Consider the following 21931-nt stretch of genomic DNA (forward strand, 5'->3'; position numbering starts at 1 on the left):
AAGAAGATATCCTTATCTACTGGAAAGTCTTCCTTATGCCTTGGAGGTTTTGTCAACAAGATTTGGTGGGCTAGAGGAGTTGCCTACACATCAGATTACAAGCCTCTTCCCAGTATACACTCAGAGAATTACGTGGTAGTAACAATTTAGGTTATCTCTGCCCTACACAGAGACTTATACTTATAGGCAAAGAATGATGTGGAACGATGATAAACATATGAAACATCAGGATCTCTCTTTCTTCGAAAAGTTAGCTCATGTAGCACCTCTATGGTGACACATGACCAAGGAAGAACAGAATGCCAGGATTAGACACATTAACAAAATTTACAGAGATAGAAATGTGAATATAGTACAGGCCAGAATTTGAATGATAACTGCCATAGATTTGGCCTGAGGATTTTTTTCCTGTGCACTCTAACCATTAAAAGTTAATAATACATGTCTTGGGACATAGCAGTATGCCTGGGCTGGCTTCTGAATTTTGTTTTGGTCTAGTGTCTTGAAGCAACCAGAGATAACAGCCTGAGAAAGGACTGTCATATGCCTCTATGTTCTTAAAAATTGGGTTATTGTAGCTAGAGTTTTCCTACCTGGCCCACAGTCAGGACAAATCTTTGTCACCCGCCAGTCTCACAGCTGCTCAGACCCAACGAAGTAAACACAGAGACTTATATTGCTTACAAAGTGTATGGCCATGGCAGGCTTCTTGCTAACTGTTCTTATAGCTTAAATTAATCCATTTCCATAAGTCTATACCTTGCCACGTGGCGTGTGGCTTACCGGAGTCTTCACATGCTGCTTGTCATGGTGGCGGCTGGCAGTGTCTCTCTGCCTCAGCCTTCCGCTTCCCAGAATTCTCCTCTCTCCTTGTCCCACCTACTTCCTGCCTGCCCACTGGCCAATCAGTACTTTATTTATTGACCAATCAGAGCAATTTGACATACAGACCATCCCACAGCACTTCCCCTTTTCTTTTTTTAAAAAGGAAGGTTTTAACTTTTACACATCTACAAAGCCAACTTGGTATATTTGGGAATTTGGGCGTAGCTTCTCTTACTACTCCCTGCTGGAGGGGGGTGCTGTATCTTATGGGGACACAAAGAAAATTTTAGGATCATGGAGTAGTCCGTGAGACTGTATCGTCTGAGCCAGTTGCCTTGAAGCGATTCTGGATATTGGATAATCTGGGCCATGGTGTCATCAGAGACCTTGGACACCTTTCAGGTGGTCTTGGCTGGTCAAACCTGATGTATCTTAATCTGGAACAAATCCATGTCTTCTGGCTTTCTGTAGAAACAAAAGTAGAGCCTCTTTTCCAAAGTAACATATCCTTATAGCTAAATTTTGAAGTCAAGGTACCTTTAAAATACACATTTTGGCATAACTCAACAGCTTTTGCAATCAAATGTTTTTCTTCAGTTACGAATATCAAAGAGAACATAATCCAGATTCTTTGTGTGGTAGCCATCTTTACATGGCTTATTTTTTATATTACCTTGAGCCTATTGCTTTAAATTGCAGCCTTTTAAGCCTGAAACAGTGCTGTGGCTGCTGGCCCCACCCACTTCAGTTTCCCAACATGGCGGTGGTACGTTTGGCGCCAGCTCTGAGAGCCATAGTGGGTCTATGCTTTTATCCAAACAGTGTGTAGCCCAGAAACATCTTTTTTTTTGTTTTGTACTAGCAAAGGCTAAATCCACCATGCAGCTTAATGTGCCACTTGCAGAGGCCTCATTCCCGCCATACTGCAGGTTGAGTGCACATGCCAGGAACCCGCCAGTAACTCAAACCAGCAGCTGCTGCTCATTTGAGAGAGACAATTAGGAAGCTGTTTTTAGTGCCATTTTAGAATCTTTTCTCAGGTTTTAGGTAGAAACTCTTGCCCCACGTTGGGCGCCAGATTTAGATGTAACCAACCATCTTATTAAATAAGAAACAGAACCAATGTAAAAGAGAAACCCGATACATCACACTTTACAATAGCCACAAATGACATAAAATACCTTGGGGTAACACTAACCAAGTAAGTGAAGGACCTATATGACAGGAACTTTAAGTCCCTGAAAAAAGAAATTGAAGATGTCAGAAAATGGAAAGATCTCCCATGCTCATGGATAGGCAGGACCAACATAGTAAAAATGGCAATTTTACCAAAAGCAATCTACAGATTCAATGCAATCCCCATCAAAATACCAACAAAATTCTTCACACACCTGGAAAGAATAATACTCAACTTCATATGGAAAAACAAAAAACCCAGGATAGTCAAAAGAATCCTGTACAATAAAACAATATCTGGAGGCATCACAATCCCTTACTTCAAGCTCTATTATAGAGCTACAGTAATAAAAACAGCTTGGTATTGGCATAAAAACTGACATGTGGACCAATGGAATCGAATTGAAGACCCTGACATTAACCCACACACCTATGAACATATAATTTTTGACAAGCCAAAAGTGTACAATGGAAAAAAGAATGCATTTTCAACAAACAGTGCTGGCATAACTGGATATCAACATGTAGAAGGCTGCAAATAGATCCATATCTGTCACCATGCACTAAACTTAAGTCCAAGTGGATCAAGAACCTCAACATAAATCGAGCTACTCTGAACCTGCTAGAAGAGAAAGTAGGAAGTAGTCTTGAACGCATTGGCATAGGAGATCACTTCCTAAATATAACACCAGTAGCACAGGCACTGAGAGAAACAATGAATCAATGGGACCTCTTGAAATTGAGAAGCTTTTGTAGAGCAAAGGATACAGTCAACAAGGCAAAGCGATAGCCTACAGAATGGGAAAAGATCTTCACCAACCCCACATGTGACAGAGGACTGATATCCAGATTATATAAGGAACTCAAGAATTTAGACATCAAAACGACCAACAGTCCAATTAAGAAATGGGCTATAGAACTAAACAGAGAATTCACAACAGAGGAAACTCAATGGGTGAAAGACATTTAATGAATTGCTCAACATCCCTAATCATCAGGGAAATGCAAATCAAAGCAACTCTGAGATACCACCTTATGCCTGTCAGAATGGCTAAGATCAAAAACACTGAGGACACTTTATGCTGGAGAGGATGTGGATCTAGGGGAACTCTCCTCCACTGCTCATGGGAATGCAAGCTTATACAACCACTTTGGAAATCAATATGGCGCTTTCTTAGAAAATTGGGAATCATTCTCCCCCAAGATCCAGCTATACCACTCTTGGGCATATACCCAAGAAATGCTCAATCATACCACAAGAGAACTTGCTCAGCTATGTTCATATCAGCATTGTTTGTAATAGCCAAAACCTGGAAACAACCTAGATGCCCTTCAACTGAAGAATGGATAAATAAATTGTGGCACATATACACAATGGAATACTACTCAGCAGAGAAAAACAATGACATCATGAGGTTTTCAGGCAAATGGATGGATCTAGAAAAAATCATCCAGAGTGAGGTAACCCAGACTCAGAAAGACAAATATGGTATGTACTCACTCATAGGAGGATATTAGATGTGGAGCAAGGATGAATGGACTGCTACTCACATCACCAGTAAGGCTACCTGGAAAACAGGACCCCAAGAAAGACACGGGGATCACCCAATGCTGGAGAAATGGATGAGAGCAGAAGATCCTAGCTGGATCAAGAAAAGAGAGGGAGAACAAGGAATAGGAGACCATGGTAAATTAAGACCACATGAGAAAAGGAAGAAACAAAGTGCTAGAGAGGCTCACAAAAATCCACAAAGATACCCCCACAAAAGACTGCTGGCAATGGCCGAGAGACAGCCAGAACTGACCTACTCTGATGATGGGATGGCCAAACACCCTAATAGTTGTGCCAGAAACCCCATCCAAGTACTGAGGAATCTGGATGCAGACATCCATGGCTAGGCCCTGGGTGGAGCGTTGGGAGTCTAATTAGCAAAAAAGAGGAGGGTTTATATGAATGAGAATTGTTGAAACCAAGGTTGGATAAAGCACAGGGACAAATAGCCAAACGAATGGAAAAATATGAACTATGAACCAATGGCTGAGGGGCCCCCAACTGGATCAGGCCCTCTGAATAGGTGAGACATTTGATTGCCTAATATGTTTGGGAGGCATCTAGGCAGTGGTACAAAGGTCCTGGGCTAGCTGCATGAGATAGCAGTTTGAAACCTGGGACTTATACAGGGAAGCTTGGCTCAATCTGGGAGGAGGGGACTGGACCTACCTGGACTGAGTCTATCAGGTCGATTTCAGTCCTCGGGGGTGGCCTTTATTCTGGAGGTGATGGGAAAGGGGGGTGGGCTGGGGGCAAGGGGAAGGGAGCAGGAAGGGGGAGAACAAGGGAATCTGTGGCTGTTATGTAGAACTGAATGGTATTATAAAATAAAATAAATAAAAAAAAAATGTTAAAAATAAAAATAAAAAAAAGAGAAAGCCAAGAGATCGGAGCTCAGCTAAAATCTCACCCTTCCTCCTGCAGTGGTCTTAGATTCCCGAAAGAGAGCTATTTCCCTGTGTGTAAGTCATTTCATAGTCATTCTGCCTTCTCATTGGTTGTAAACCCAAACACGTGACTGCCTCATCACTGTCTGTATGTACAGCACCCCCAGGTCTTAAAGGCATATGTCTCCAATGCTGGTGGTATCCCTGAACACACAGAGATCTATGAGATTAAAGGCGTGTGCCACCACCGCCACACTCTGTCTATGGTTCTAATAGCTCTGACACCCGGGCAACTTTATTTATTAACATACAATCAAAATCACATTTCAGTACAATTAGAATACCTTCACAGGTTGTGATACCTCAGTAAAAACCCCCATTCTATCCCCTACAGACAAAGAGAAGCTTAAACCAGGATTCCTAAGTGTAGATAAGAACTTAGACCCCTTTTCCCCAGGTGGCTGTATCTGCTACAGGGACTTTGAAAAACACAGTCAGGATATTTGACCAAAAGACTAAAAAGGGAGGCGGGTTAAAATAAATTATATGGTCTGTGCCTTTAAGAACTAGCCTCACAAAGAAAGGGAAGTGCTCCTTCTAACCTCCCTGCTGTAAGTGAAGATTTGGAAGAGCCTCCCTGGAGGCTTGTAAACTTAGAAAATACCTTACTTTTGCATTCTGTACCTAAAGTCTCCAGTGGCGGCTTTGGGGACATGATCTAGGCACAATAAGACCCTCACTCTATTGTCTCAAAAAGGGGGCCTTAGACAAAGATATCTCAATAAAGATAGATAGACCCAGGCCAGTTTCAAGTCCCCAGAAATGATGGTGCCAGCCCCAGGAACAAAAGAACAGAGTCAGGATGTCTGATGGTAACCAATTAACCACGAGATGCCCCTCTCCAGAGATAACATGACCTGACCCTAGAGAGGAGTTGTAAAACTGCTGACAAGGCAAACAGACAAGCTAGAATAAGATAAAGTCCAGGCCCGGGAAAAACTGGATCAATCAAGGATGGACCGGTACTAACCCTCTCCCCTCTAAGAAATTTTATGGGTTTTGCCTATAAAAACTAACTTCCTCAAGAAAGAGGGACTCCTCCCTGCCTCACTGTATTGGGTGTAGGAATGAGTACCTGTCTAGACTTGTATCTGCAGAATAAAACTTGCTGTTGCATTCTGGACATCCAAGGTCTTCGGTGGTCTCTTTGGGGGGTCACAATCTGGGCATAACAAGGTTATGGAGTTAATGAATAAAAATGATAACTCTGTTTATCAGTGATGTTATAATTGGGGGAAATGTTTGGAAAAGATAACTCTGTTCTCCTATGGTTTATCAATGTTGACTAAAAGATGTGCAAGAGGTAATGATTTTTTGTATAAATAAAGCCTGTGAGAGAGATGGGTTGCCAGACAGAGTAGGAAGAGTTCTACTGAGATGTGCTTTCTTTCTGTCAATCTCTTGTAAAATGAAACTCAGAAGTATTCCATGTCTGATTTATCTGCTGCCAGTTTTGTATTCACCCATCCCTCATCTGGACCTGTACACCAGCAAGAATCTACTTCTGTAAGTAAATTACAGTACTTCTGTATATAAATTACAATTCGCAGAGACCCAAATCTCAGAGGCCAACATGTTCATTCTCTTACTATGTGGTCAAAGAGAATGTTTAGCATGTGTTGCACTGTGAAATTGATAGATCTGTAGGGTTCTAAATCATTAAGAATGAGGATTTAAAAATATGGTGAAATAAAGTGTTTGGCCCACACTGGATAAAGAAACCTCAAAAAGATGAGGGAAATGATTTAAAATTATGTGGAAGAGAAACCTGAAATAAACTTACACAAAATCAGCTATGTCAGGAGGTAAAGGAGGAGTGTTAGTTAAACCACAAATAAATAGCTCTAAGATATGTCGGGAAACCATTAGATTGTATCTTTTCTAACCTCAGGTTTATACATAAATCACTGAAACAACACAGAGGGCTTCCATTTTCCATGGCTCCTCATGTCTGTGGAAACAAGAAATCAATGCACAGAGGTGCAGAAGGAGAATGAAATTGCTTATGCAAAGAGACTTTTAATTGAACATTTTTATTTTCTGAAATAATGCAGGGGATATTTAAAGCAACAGGAGAACAGTGTAAGAAAAATAGCAGTACTCCGACAAAATTTGGTTACAAGTAATAGCCAAGGTTATTATCCATTAGAAGCTTAATATCACAGATTTGTCATGGATTTAATGCTCTTCTACATTTCATCTAGTAATGTTTCCTGTCTCTTCCATCCTCTCCCCTAGCGTCATAATTCCTTCTGTTTTCCTCTCCTCTCCTCTCCTCTCATCTCTCCTTTGCTCTAATTTCCCCTGAATTGCTTTTTCTATCCAGGACCAATTCCTGGTACCCAGAGATTTCTTTTCAGGAAAAGAAGAATGAGGACCACTCTTGAATTACAGATTCTATAAACTGATGTTTTTATGCTTAAACTCCTTCTGCTGGTACCAAGTTCACAGAACTTCTGCCCACAAATGTTGCTTCTTCTTCCAACCCATCAGACCTTTTATACATACATCAACACTGAATGTTACATGGGTCACAAGGATACTATGACGGTGGCAAGCTATTTGGGGTACACAAGATTAGTGATCAGCCATATTTCCACAGTTTTCCCAGACTTCTAGTGAACACAGAGTTACTCATGTGAACTGAATGCTTTAAAGTCTGAAGGACTTTGCCTGGGTTTCTCAGGACATGAAAGGCACACAGTGACACAGGGGCCATGGACTCTACTCTGAAATAGCTATAATGCATTCCTGTCAAGGTAACTATACCAGTCCAAATCAAAGATTCTGCACAGAAGGCAAAACTTTTTGTCACAGCAGCAAATTGAGAAAAAGATAATGAAACCCTTTATAACTGCAGTTTTGTTAGGATGAGGAAACAAACACCACTTTATTTTATTTTACTTTATATTATTTTCTTTTGGTTTTATCAGTGTTCATTGTATGTGAATCCATGTTACAGTAGAGCTTTTCATACAAAAATATATTTCACTGAACACATTTCCCTCACACTCTTCATCTGCCATATTCTTGTTCCTTCTGTAGATCTGCATGGTTCCCCTGGACACTTTTGCATATACATACATACATACATATATATGTATCTATATAACATCTATGCATCACAAACAGGAAAAGAATATGTGTGCCTGGCTTTTCTTTTCATTTATTTCTTTTCCTTTCTGTTTTCTTTCTCTCATTTTTTTTGTGTCAGTGTCTCTCAACATTTATTTGCTATTCAGGAAATCAATACATAAACCATGGTGGCCTTGAACTCACCAATATGCCAACCTTGTCTCCTAAATACGTATGTTAAAATATGTGCTGTCATACCTATGCTGTAATTGCTTTATCTATAACAGTCTTTATTCGCTTAATGTTTAAATCAATTTTCCAAGAGCAATATAAATTTGCACTAGTTAATGGTTGAGAAAAAACTATGGGGTATATACAGTGCATTTTTGTTGGGTCTCTATCTGGTTTTCATTTCAATGAAAATAATGGATGTGTCAATGGAATTTTGAAATGTTACTGCTTTGTGGAGAGAAATCATTCATGGTGCTTGAACCCCGAACTAGTCAGTTCATCGATTTTAGAGGAGAGTTTGTGTTGTCATTTTTATTAAACTAGAATAATTAGTTACTGCATTCTAGATGTCTATTTTTATACACACAGAATAACATAGGCTTCCCACTTCATCAAAGACTTGTGGTTGAGAGGCATCTAGGTTGTTACAGGTTCTGGCTATTATGAATAATGCTGTTATAAATATAGTTGAGCAAGTGTCCTTGTGGAATGATTGAGCATTCCTTGGGTATATGCTCAAGAGTGGTATAGCTGGGTCTTGAGGTAGATTGGTATCAAATTTTCTGAGAAACCACCATACTAATTTCCAGATTGGCTGTACAAGTTTGCATTCCCACCTACAGTGGAGGAGTGTTCCTCTTGCTCTGCATCCTCTCCAACATAAACTGTCATCAGTGTTTTTATTCATAGCCATTCTGACAGGTGTAAGGTGGTATCTCAGAGTTGTTTGGTTTGCATTTCCCTGATGACTAAGGAAGTTGAGTTATTCCTTAAATGTCTTTTAGCCAATGTGATTCTTCTGATGAGGATTATCTGTTTAGCTCTGTAGCCCATTTTAATTAAATTGTTTGTTATTTTGATGTCTAGTTTTTTTTTTAATTCTGTATATAATTTGAAAATAAGCCGTCTGTTAGATGTAGAGTTGGTGAAGATATTTTCCCATTCTGTAGGCTGTTATTTTATCATACTGACTGTGTCCTCTGCCCAACAAAAACTTCCCAGTTTGAGGAAGTCCCATTTATTAATGGCTGCTCTCAGTGTCTGTGTTACTGGTGTCATATTTAGGAATTGGTCTCCTGTGCCATTGCATTCAAGACTATTTCCTAATTTCGCTTCTATCAAGTTCATTGTAACTGGATTTATGTTGAGGTCTTTGATCCACTTGGACTTGAGTTTTGTTCACGGCAACAGATACTGATATATTTACAATATTTTTTTTTCTTTTTCGAGACAGGGTTTCTCTGTGTAGCTTTGTGCCTTTCCTGGAACTCAGTTGGTAGTCCAGGCTGGCCTCGAACTCACAGAGATCTGCCTGGCTCTGCCTCCTGAGTGCTGGGATTAAAGACGTGCTCCACCACTGCCTGACTATATTTACAATCTTATACATGTTGATATCCAGTTATCCCAGTACCATTTGTTGAAGACACTTTTTTCCCCCATTGGTACAGTTTTGGCTTCTTTGTCAAAAAATCATGTTTTTATAGGTGTGCAGATTAATGTTGAAAAAAATCATGTGGTTTCCATGTTTTGGATTAGAGGCAGTAAAGAGAGTGGGAACTGATTAGAGCATAATCAGTTATGCTTAAATTTCATAAATAAAAGAGATAAATCTTAATGTTTAAATTGTGTGCTTCATGACAAAATCCACATTTTTCACATTTCCCAGAATATTTTCATGCCATCATTATAAAATTAATTTGTACTACATAATAATAAGTATTCTAATGCTATGTTTTCTAATTGTGATATCATGCTTTTTCTTTTACTCCTACTTTAGGAGATATTCTTCTCAAATTTAACTGACTATGTTCTCCTGAGTCCTCTAAATTGAGTCAGATTAGACATTTGAGAATCAAAAAATAAATTGAAGACAACCAAGAACAATGTCAACATCCTATAATGTCTAGGGGTCTATGGTACTTAGATGGCATGGCCCTGTTGCTGAAGATACCATATACTTGAGCCATAGACCATGAAGAATCAAGCTGATAGTGAACTGGAAGTTTCATCCCTACTTGCTAGTTTTCATACTGCTTAAAGTAATCATAAATTTTACCCAAGAGTGAATCCTGAGAGGTATAACAACAAACCTGTTGTAATAGTGTCATGAACATCATGGGAGTAACCAAACCATTTTATAATTGATTTGAAGACCAAGTTCATAAGATGGAACCTATGCTTTCCACCACTAGCAGAGCTAGGAATATGTGCCTAGAGAGTACATAGACTCTGGGGGAGCAAATAATAGTATTATTCTGATAAGTTTTTATAGTAACAATCTGCTTTCTATACTCTTATGTTCATAAAAAGAGATTAGTAGACCTTTCAACCTTCATCAGAAAAGCTTCATTTTGCACTCCATGGTAATTAACACATAGATTCACAATTAATCTAGGTTATGAAAATAAAATATTCTGGAGGTTTCAGATTAAAATGGTGAATCTATATCACCCCTTTCCTCAAAACTCTCAGGGATCATCATGGAAGAAGAGGCAGAAAGAGTCTAAGAATCAGAGGTGGCAGATGACTCTAAGGAAACTGGTTTTGTTCAGACTCAACAGGGTACGTGCACATATGAATTTACTTGTTAGGACAGTATGTAGAAAACCTGCACAAATTCAAGCCAGACAAAATCCTAGCACAGTGAAGTATTGAGAGATGCTGGTAGCAAAAGGCCATGGGAGTATACAGCAGGTGATGACTAGTGTTCAAAATGTTAACCAATCAGAACCAAAGTTTCTGGTAGGGGACGAAGCCTTCACTCAAGTTGTGTTTGAGTTATTGCCTTTTGAATGAACTGACTGTTTCTTGTTGTAGATTTTTTATGCAATTACATCTATGATATCTTCCCATTACCTTGCATCTTCATGTAATGTGTATATGTAATCTCATGATTCCATGTCAATCTTATGGGCATATATATTTGTGGGTAGTCAGGACGACGACATATTATGTAGCTGTATATTGTTGATATATAAGGAATATACTAGGATATGTCTCATAGACAGATCCATTATCCCACAAGACTGTAGACACTTAAACCTGCTTTGTTCCTTTCACTCAGACTAGCAGAACATAATAATCTCTGATCAGTCTAACACAAACTGCATGCATCTAGCTCACTTGTACATCAGAGCATGTTCAAACTAGACTAAATACCTCTGTATGTAGATTATAAGTTTAAAAATGTACAGCTATGACCAAGGTCAGACTTTCAATGGTCTTACCAAGGGTATTAACACAAAACACCCTAAGAAATTCCTGTAAATTATTTGCTTGCCAAATATGCTGATAAAAGGCTATGTCTCAGCTTTTGTCATTCTGGGCACTGCACCCTCTCCTTCTGTCCTCAGACCTTGGAACCTTGAATTACCATGGTAACAGCTGTACAGTTTATGATCTAATCTGGAATGTGCTATGAATTTGAGGGTTTGAAAACCTTTTCTCCGGATTGCACGGAGTCTCCTGTTAAAAAATGAAAGGATAGATAGACAAGCGAGGAGCTATGAATAAGAGCTGAAAAGAAGATGTAGAGAAGCAGTAGAACAAAGAGACAACAACAGAGAGATCAGAAGCTTACTTGAAACAATAAATTGGATGGATTGAAAGAGCATGGTATGCATAGATTTATTCATACCCTCAGATAAGTAGAGTTTTCTAGCTGTTTGTAGATTCATTCTGGACACAGGGAGAAAGTTTGGGGGCAGGATCCTAAAAGCTTATGTTAGTGGAGGAGATAAGGAAGTACAACTTCTGGCTGTATAACTATTGGCCACAGATGGCTTCTGGGAGACAATGTGTCAGATTTCTTTGAGTATTCAACTTTAAGAGGCTAACAGTGTTTCCATGTGTGTCCCTGGATTAGGCACACACTAGATTCAGTAAGTAGACTCAGTGTTTGCTTTGAAGACATGAGATTTGGAGAGAATGCTGGTGGAGGGTATGCAAAGTAATATGGAAAGAAGTCAATGGGAGTGCACTGGCCTAAAACTTTTATACATAGAAGAAATACTCAAAGAAATATTTTAAGTAATAAATTTTATAAATCTTTTTTTAAACAAATTTGATTTGTGCTCAAGAAGTCAGTGAAATCTCTATTCAAGGCGACAGAGAAACTTCACTAACTTTCTTTGAAATAGACCTTAAAGTTTTTTTTTTATTTTTATTTTTCGAGACTGGGCTTCTCTGTGTAGCTTTGCTCCTTTCCTGGGACTCACTTGGTAACCCAGGCTGGCCTCGAACTCACAGAGATCCACCTGCCTCTACTTCCCGAGTGCTGGGATTAAAGGCGTGCGCCACCACCACCTGACATGAATACATCTTAAAGTTTTAATGCCATTTGCAGGAGACTTATTCAGCCTTGAGAGATTATGAAAACTCAATGCCTCCTAACAACACTTTGCCTCTGGAGAGATAATAATAAGGAACTCATAAGTGTCTTTGTTACTGAGCATCTGGAAAAGTTTCATGAATTCTTTTGTCTCCCAAAGTCAACACTGTCATTGTCACTGCAGATGAAATGAAAATTGCAGTTCTGGAGGGAGGTGAGCTCACAGACCTCTCCCTCAAGTTTGAGCTCTTGCAATTGCTTCTTAAGAGTCAGGATCAGCAATTATCCCCACCATCCTGCAGATGATGAAGCCTGGTGAGTACTTCGTTTTTCAGGTGGAGTGGAAGATCCAGCAAAAGGGCGAGACCTGCATAAGTGCTCCTGTCTGGTAATGGGATTCTGCATTAGAACCAGGTCTGTGGAACAGAGAGAGAAGGCACAGGCCTAATTCATTAACTAAAGAGCGACTGAGAAATATAGAAGTGTTCCTAACCTTGTACCCCTCCTTGTTGGTTCTTACTGCAATGTAAGGTCCCCACCAAGAGTGACTGTGGGTGGAGTAGGATAATGCAGGTCATCTGCAAAAGTGCTGAAGGACTATTGTAACCATTTTAATAATTCAATGTGATAATTCTGCTTACCTTCCAGGAGTGTTGATTATATTTGAAGTATTATTATTATGAGCTAACTTATCATGATTTTTTTCATATTGGGGGACAATAAAATGTGACTATAAAGAGCACACAATCCTGGGAATATTCCAAATATGAATATGTTTCTAGAGTAAAAAAGTATTGTTATGTGACACTACATTTATCATCTGGTTATACAGGCAGTAGTGACTTTGTGTTGAATGGCCAGTGGTAAAATAATTGGTTTGAAAACTCTTTCTCTTGAACGTGGATAGTAACATGGAATGGAAGGTAGCGTGTAATTATTGGGAAATGACAACCAGGACCATAATATTTCCAAGCTAATCAACACAGTTTGGAGGGTAGGATGAATTTTCATGTTGACTTATTACAATAGTACTTTAGCACTCTCACAGATGGCCTGCATTATCCTGCTATACCCACAGTCACCCACAGTGTGGAACTTAAATTACATTAAGAACCACAGGGACTGGCACAAAGTTCGGAACCCTTCAGTATTTCTCAGTCACACCTAAGTTAGGGAATTCTTTTGTGTCTTCTCTTTCTGTTCCTTGAATCAGTTTTTAACCCCTTATTTCCATTTCCAGATATCTCCCCTGTATTAGTCTTACACTAATGTAAAGCATAATCTGACACCATGCCTTTCCACGCTGCTTATTGTTGTTGCTAATAAAACAAAGGGCTTTGTGATTTGCAGTCCTGGGCTCTACCACTCGGCTACTATTTATCCATATTAGTGTTATATCACATTGGACAATATTTAAGGAATCACATTATTCTGATTTTTCTTTATATTCTAACATACACTATCTGAATTTTAAATCATCATGAATTTCATTATAATAGATAAATCAATATAACCATAATAAAATAATCTAGTTGTCGAGGTGCATGACTTTATCTCCTCATTTGTAAAGCACACGTAGCAAGGTATTTATGAATTTGAGAGCAACGTGATATACATAGTGAGTTCCAGGATAGCCAGAGCTATATAATAACACCCTGACTTGAAAACAACAACAGCAACAACAACAAATTATTAGCAAATATATGCAGAATTTTAAGTCAATTGTTTTAGTCACTTAATTTTCTCCTCATACAATTATTTGTTATTTACATGTTAGTATATCACATTGATTTGGTACAGTGTAAAAGTGTTATTAATTCCTCATTAGTGACCACTATAGCCTTTCTATCTGTAGTAATAGCAATGCATATTTCCTGTGGAATCATAAACTCCTAGTGTATCTCGTACTTGAGAAATTAAACTGAGAGTTGGGGCAATTTTCCATCATGTCTAACACTCAGAACACTGTATTTAATTACATCTTGAAAGTCTCATTTGCACTTTACATTTTCTTGTAGAGGGAATGTTCATGTTGAAGTAGAAACTTATTTTTAAAAAGATTTTTTTTTAATTTTCATATTGTGTGTATGAATGTTTTAACTGTATGCATATGTGTGCAATCTGGTAATTTGTTGTCTACAGTGGCCATAAGAGTGTGTCAGTATCTACTGACTTGGAATTGTAGTTTATTGTGAGCCACCAAGTGGGTGCTGGGGACCAAACCCAGGTCGTCTGAAACAGCAGTAAACATTCTTTAATACTGAGCCATCTCCTTAGTCCCCTCAATTGAATGCTTTCACCAAAATGTATACAGTTACACACCAACAAATAAAAATAATAGGTTGGGAACCTAAACTGTAAATGTGTTTTGAGGACGTCTCTCGTGGCTTTCTAATCACAGACTGAGGTGACTGTGTTTGTGTCACACTATCCAAGTTCATTAACTTCCTGTATACATGTTGGATTTAAAGAGTCATTTATCCTCAGTGTTTCTATATCTTGCCATGACAGTGTCTACATTTTCCAGTTAGAAAAATCAAGGAAGGTGTCAAACTTACAAGATAGCCGTGACTCATCAATTGTCACTGCTATCTGCAATATATGTACTTAAGTCCTAAAAGTCAATTTTCCTTGTATGCTCAATGCTTAACAAGTAAACTAAGTGACTATTTACTAGTGAGAATATTGGAGTTCATTAGATGTGATCTGTACCTTCTATGTCTTCATGTGCAGAATACTGTGGCTTTGAAGGCAAATATTCATTACCATAATTGGTCAGAGTGACCTTACAGATTTGTGCATGGAATGGTTTCATACAGTGGTGGTCATTGGTCATTATTTCGTTTCTTTAACATTTCTTCTTACTTTAATACACTTAATGAAGGTAGAATCTGAAACAGTCAATTGTCTGGATGTGGTAGAGATATTTCTTGGTCATTTTTATTCAAGGTGTCTCTAAGACTATATATAAATGGTCTTAGGATAAAGCATCTTGTTGACATTTATAATTTTTCTGTCCTCACAGATGCAGCAGGGTACATCCATTTTTATCAATTTCCTAGAAATATGTCTGGTATCTCAGCAAGGAAAAAATATCAGGTATGTAGAACTTTGAAAAACATTCATGGATGTTATTTATTCATGTGTCTAGAGTTGAACAGTCTATACCCTAAAATATCAAATTTCTTGTGTATATGATCATCATATGAAGCAGGAAAAGCGTGTATAAAGAGCATGTTTTTGATACTGTTCTGATCAATACTGGAATGAATTACGATATGAGTCAATATCAATGTTCACAAATATCAGATGGTGTTTGTTGGAATATTGTTATTAAACACTGACTCCATGTGTTTCATGCACAAATGTCAGCTTCCATTAATGAATCAAACTGAAACCACACTCATTTTCTTCTTTTCTTTGTGATTCATCCTGTTTCACTTTAAGGACTAAAATTCATGGTTATAAAAGTTATACATTTCACAGCAATTTCCCAAGTGAAACATACTTGGAAACCAGTAGGTATAGGAAAAAACAATAGTGTAAGATTTTCAATATTTTCCATGCACATAGAATTATATTATGTGTCTACTGATTAATTGAAAATAGGTTGTTTGTGAGCACATCTGGATGATGTGCAGGTGATAGTTCAAAGAATATTTCTGAATTGTAAATTTCAAATTTCTACGGTGACACAAAAAATTACTTTGATTGTTGTGTGGGTTAGCATAGGTAGGTATGTTCTCCAGAGATTCATATATTTGAACCTCAGGGCAAGATCCCACTCAGTTCAATTTCCAACTCTTAAAACAGAAGAATAAAAAAGACTTAGAGCCAGGTGTGGTTATGCCCACCATTAATCCAAGGATTCTAAAGGCAAGTGACTGTGGATCTCTGAGTTTGTGGCCAGCCTGGTCTACAGAGCATGTTTCAAATTAGACAAGCTAAGGCAATGAAGGAAACCATTGAAAATGTTGAAGATATAATTGAAAGATTTCTGACTTCAAGGGCAGCCTGTTATGCAGAGGATGTTTAAGGACATCTAAGATTAGGAGTGAAGGAAATCGTGGAAAATCAAAAGCTGGTGAAGTTTCTATCAAAGCAAGTATCAGAAGTTGGCAGCTTAGAATACGTGGCTCTGGCTTTAGAGTCAAGCATAAAAGACAGGGGATATGGACTGGAAAGCTGCTTAAGCTAATCATGTTAAATGTATGGGCTAGTCTTGATTCCTGGAGAGAAAATTGTGTAAAGCTGTCAAGGTGAATCCTGGATTTCTCTGGTGACCCTACATGTTATATATGCCAGAGCTGTGGGATACCTGCCCAGCAGAGCTGTTAATAGGGAGTGGAACCAGCCTAAGTGAAAGAATTGATTTGCAGTCAATAATGCTGAAAGAAGTGGGAGATCTTAAAGCATTTGAACATGGAATTGAAGAATTTGGAATTTGCCCATGAGGTTTTTGAAACTCGCTCTCAACCATTATCTCATTATCCTCCCTATTTTCTGTTCTAGTATATGTTCAAAATATGTATTCTGTTTTTGATTTTAACTTAAGAGGAGATTGCAGTTAAGTAACGGCATGAATCTCAGTAGAGAATTTTAACTTTGGACTTTAAATCATTGTGGAGACTGATAGACTATGAGGACTCTTGAAGTTGGACTGAGTGCATTTTGCATTATATTGTGGTTATGAGACAATGGGAGCCATGCAGTGTAGTGTAGTGGTTTGAATAAGTATGACACCCATAGATTAATGTTTTGAATATTTGGGCTAAAGTGTGGTCTTATTGGGAGGTGTTGCGTTGCCAGAGTAGGAGCGGCCTAGATGGAGGTATTTGTGATTGTGTGGGTTGATGTTTGAGTTCTGTCTCATAGGCTCAGGCTGTGCCCATTGTAGGAGAAATTTCACTTCCTGCTACTACAGATCAGGATGTAGAACTCTCTGCTGCATTTACAGCAGCATTTTTGCCTGCATGTTGCTATGTTTCACGCCATGAGGATAGTGGACTAAGTCTCTGAGACTGTAAGCCAGTCCAAATTAAATATTTTACTTTGTAAGAAGTCCTTTCATCAAGATGTCTCTTCACAGCAAGAGAAACCATAACTAAGGCAGAAGTTATTCTTAGTACAGGAGTGATTGTCATGTAGGCTTGTGTATGTTCTACTTAAGCAGATGTAACCAGGTTTGCAGTGTCTGTAATTAGACTGAGGGGCATTGACAGACTAACAGTTCTAACTTTATCTCAAACAAGTCAAAGCTTGGTCTTTTCATCCTTTTTTCCTTCATTTTTTGTTCATGTTTTATATTTTATTTTATTTTAATTGACTTAGATGTAGTTATTTTCTTTAAGGCTTTTCATAGTTAGTGTTTTGGTTTGAAAAATTCTTTCTCTCCCTATTTTTCTGCTCCTATTCCAGCTTATCTGTTGCATGCACATCAATTTCTTTCTCTTCTAATATCAGGTCTGTTTCTTACCTTCTCCATCCTCTTTTAAAGGGACTCTTTTTAACTCTCTTATGGGCTTTCTAATAGTTTATTGGCTCAACATGCAATTATCCCCCTTAAACACATATTTCTAACACCTATAAATAGTGAAATCTCATTGGACAGAATATTTGGTATTGATATTTTGGGGCCTGTCTTACTTCACTTAATGGAATACTTTATATTTTCTGCTCTAGTCATTCCACAGAGTGTTCTACACTACCAATGCCTTGAGTAGGGAAACTGCTAGTATGTTGTAGTTCTTAAAATCTCACCTCATTTCCCATTTTGTTTTAACTTCTTCAGATCCCTAGACTCATAGACAATTTTGTTCCAGTTCTTGATTGTTCAGCTGACTGTTATTGCATGGCTGATAATTGTCTGGAGCACTGGTCCTTTCCTGGGACTGCATTGATCAGCCTGGAACTGATTCACAGCAGCTTCTACCTAGGTCTTCAAGGAGATCTCACCCTGATTAAGGGCCTTTTAGATACTTTCTTCTACATGAATAGCATATGGTATGCTGAGAATTAATCTGACATTACTGAACTGATAGACTCTCTGACCCACTGCCTTCTTTCCTATGATTTTCACACTGAGACTAAGGATTGGTACATGATTTTATAAAACACTGTTTCAATATAGACTCTAAACCTTCCTGCATTATCTTTCATTCATCAGATATTGTCATCCTTTTCCATTTATGGTAGCATTTTTGCCTTACTTCAAACTGTTGTGCATTATGTCAGATGGCATCATATCAGATATTCCTACCAGCACTGACATGCATGTGCTAACATGTATGTCTATGTGGTATAATTTTCTAAAGTCATTTCTTAACACGATGTAAGTTGTCACTTAAAGCATCATTCTAAAGTATATTGTGCTTTCAATGATTTTTTTCTCTTAGTCTGTTGCAGGATAAAGACCCAGAGTCCACTCAGCATGACAAAAGTCCAAATTGTGGGTCTGAATAAAGAGGACCTGTTTGCTATATATATATAGAAAACATCTCAGAGTGCAGCCTCAAATTCATTTTACAGGGAACATTTAAAGGCAAACATACCAGGACAAGTATATTCTTGTTGGCATTTTGCACGGAGGGTAGGGGTTAAAGCAATCAAGCAATTTAAAAGAAGCTATAACATGTAGTTATTTGGGGCATTTTAACCCTCCGTTTGTAGAATATGGTTGGTACTTTTCTAAGAGACTTTTCCTGGAGGGAGTTGAAAAGGGAGAGTGAGTTTCAGGTTAAACCAAAGATGGCTCTCCCTGTGACAAGATGAAAGACCTTTTGTAATGTCAGAATTACATAGCTGTGTTTTGAGTGGTAATATAAATATTTCATTCCATTTATTTTTATTTTTATTTTTAGATGAAATATACATTATGCAATAACACATTTATTTTTTCTTTACTTTATTCACATTGTTTCTTTTATACTATGACTAGAAAATATCAATATATTCTGGAATTCTTGCAATATATTTTGTTCTATGGACTGTCATATTTCACTGTCTCTCATGGACCAATGTCACATCATTGTGAATGTTTCAATTTCTATAAAACTTGATTGTTCTCCTTCCAACTTACATATGCTCTGAGGTATGATACATGGAAATTAACTAGTCTTGTCAAATTTTAAGGAAGAGATCTGTTTAAGAGGACAGACTGGTCTTGAACTCCTGAGCTAAAAGCATGATTCAGTCTCTCAGTAGTCCCATCAATTAAAAGCTTCTTACTCCATGGCAGATTGTAAATATTTTTTAGTATTTATTTGAGCAGAAGGAAATCAGTTTCATATTCACAAGGAAATTATGCCAAATCACACAATGGAATTCTGGAATCTGACATTCAGAATTATTTTCTTATCAGAAACTACAACTGGAATTCTGGGAAATGTCTCTCTAATTTTCTACTATCTGGTCCTTTACTGCAGAAAATGCATGTTAAAGCCCATAGATTTGATTCTCATGAACCTATTGACAGCCAATACCTTGATCATTCTTTCTGAAGGAGTACCCCAAACAATAGCAGTTTTTGGATTTAAGCATTTCTTGGACGATTTTGGATGTAAGCTCCTAATGTACTTTCAAGGATTTGGTAGGAGTGTGTCTGTTGGTACCACCTGCCTCCTGAGTGTCTTCCAGGCAATGATCATTAACCCAAGTAAATTCTGTTGGAAGGATCATAAATTCAGTTTTGAAAAGAAAATTGGCTGCTACATGTTCCTCCTCTGGATGACATACATGTTAATAAATTCCATTCATTTTATATACAAACTTGTCAACACCTATAGAAACAACGTGACCAGAAAATGGGATTTTCAATACTGCCGCAGTGCAGGCATGGGTGACAAAGGAGGCTCAATCTATGCAGCATTGGTGATTTCCCCCGAGATCTTCTTTTCTGTGCTCATGACCTGGTCCAGTGGATCCATGATTGTCATTCTTTACAGACATAAGAAGAGGGTTCAACACATCCGCAGCACTCATGGTTCCATCAGAAACTCCCCTGAATCCAGAGTCACCCAGAACATTCTGATCTTGGTGTCTACCTTCCTGGCTTTTTATACACTCTCGTCCTTCGTAAGAGGCTACATTGCTCTCTTGTATAATCAAAATTGGTGGCTAATGAGCTTCAAAGCCCTCCTTTCTCTCTCTTTTCCATCTTTTGTACCCTTTCTTCTCCTACACCATTACTCTATTGTATCCAAGCTTTGTTTTTTCAGGATAAGGAATAAAATCATTTAATCTCATTTTAACATTGGAAACAATATGTTCTGCTTGATATCCAGTTTTTTCTCCTCTGTCACACTTAAAATGACAATACAGAAAGTTGTATAGGTAGTATGTTTCTTTAAGATCAGCTGAAAGGAATATGAGCATTTTGTCAGCTGGCTGGATCAGCAGCCTACATGAGCCAAACTTATTCTGTGAGGCCTATGGTAGTCTTTAACTTGAAGCTGTGAGACTTTTGCATTTGCCACCTGATGTGTAGAAGAGCCATCATAATGCTCACAACAAAAATGCCCTCCTTGTGGTTTCATTGTCTCAGAGAATCATGGGTGCTTGGAGATTTCACAGTCAGCCTGTTTACTTTAATCTATCTGCATAAATACTGAAAATAGTGCTTGGCCATGAATTTGTGATCCCTGACCAAGGACCCATCTCATCTACTTTTGCCTGTAACAATACCAGAAAAAATATGATTAGTATCTTTTACCTTGTACAAAAACCAATTCAAAATGACTGAGGGTCTTCCTGTAATTCTGAATTTTGTATGTTAGTGTTTTATTGTGAATTTTAGCATCCTCAGGGAAATTGACTTTTCCCCTTCCTTTGCCTTTGCTCTGTCTTTACCTCCTACGGCATCAGTGTAATGCCCTTTTCACCAAAAGGGTTTGGAAGAATTTAATATAGCAATTATAGAAATCAATTTTTTTGGGTTTCTCAAATAAACTGAAATTGGAACAACTATTTGACCGAGGTATTCCACTCCTCCGTACATACCCAGAAAATTCTATATCATACCCTAGAGACAGTTGTACACCCGTATTCATTGCTGCTCTATTTGCTATGACAAGCAAATGGGGGCCATGTACATGTACATAAACAAATAAACTGATAATTAAATTTGTTTTCATGTCCAAAATGGTATATTATTTGGCTACATTGAAAGGTGAAATCATGAAATATGTAGCAAAATTGATGGGCTTATAAGGGAAAAGATTCAGCCATGTCACAAATCTCAGAATGAATGTAAAAATCCACTTTTTCCATCATAAACAGATCTTATCCAATAATGTCTACAAGTATATATGCAAATGGGTATAACTTCAAGATAAGATTTAAAAAGGAGAGCTGAAAATGTAGTTTTAGGTGATGACCTGATAAAAGGATCCAGGATTAATGAAAGAGGATATAAAGGTAATTATTTTTCTATTTTCTGCTTTGTAATTATTTTCACTATTTCTAGTGCAAGATTCATAAAATTCAATTGGTAGTACAGTATAAAACAATAAGTAATGATTAATGTCTTTTATGGCTATTCTAAGTTTACCCAAATTCCGTGAAATGTACAGAATATTGGCATGAGCAAGTGTTGCTATCATTGGCTATTATATTGTTGTTCTTTAATGCTTTTAAATGTGAATTTATTGCAATAACCTGATGTTAGTTGAAAATGCGACAATATCATTATCATTCCAAAGATGCAGGAATGGTTCCACATATAGCCATCAGTATATGTAAGGCACAGATGTACTCAAAGTCAGAAGTGACATAATAATCATATTAGATGCCAGAAAA

At 37.8% G+C, this 21931-nt stretch overlaps 1 protein-coding gene across 1 annotated transcript; it reads left to right on the forward strand.

The window, feature by feature from the left end:
* Nucleotides 1-19453: 19453 nt before the first annotated feature.
* LOC114710870 (vomeronasal type-1 receptor 4-like) lies at nucleotides 19454-20374 on the forward strand. Its single transcript, XM_028895165.1, has one exon. It carries the CDS (start codon nucleotides 19454-19456, stop codon nucleotides 20372-20374), a length of 921 nt encoding a protein of 306 aa, XP_028750998.1.
* Nucleotides 20375-21931: the final 1557 nt, after the last annotated feature.

Source organism: Peromyscus leucopus, chromosome 1 (genome assembly GCF_004664715.2).
Source record: "Peromyscus leucopus breed LL Stock chromosome 1, UCI_PerLeu_2.1, whole genome shotgun sequence".
NCBI classification, from domain to species: domain Eukaryota; kingdom Metazoa; phylum Chordata; class Mammalia; order Rodentia; family Cricetidae; genus Peromyscus; species Peromyscus leucopus.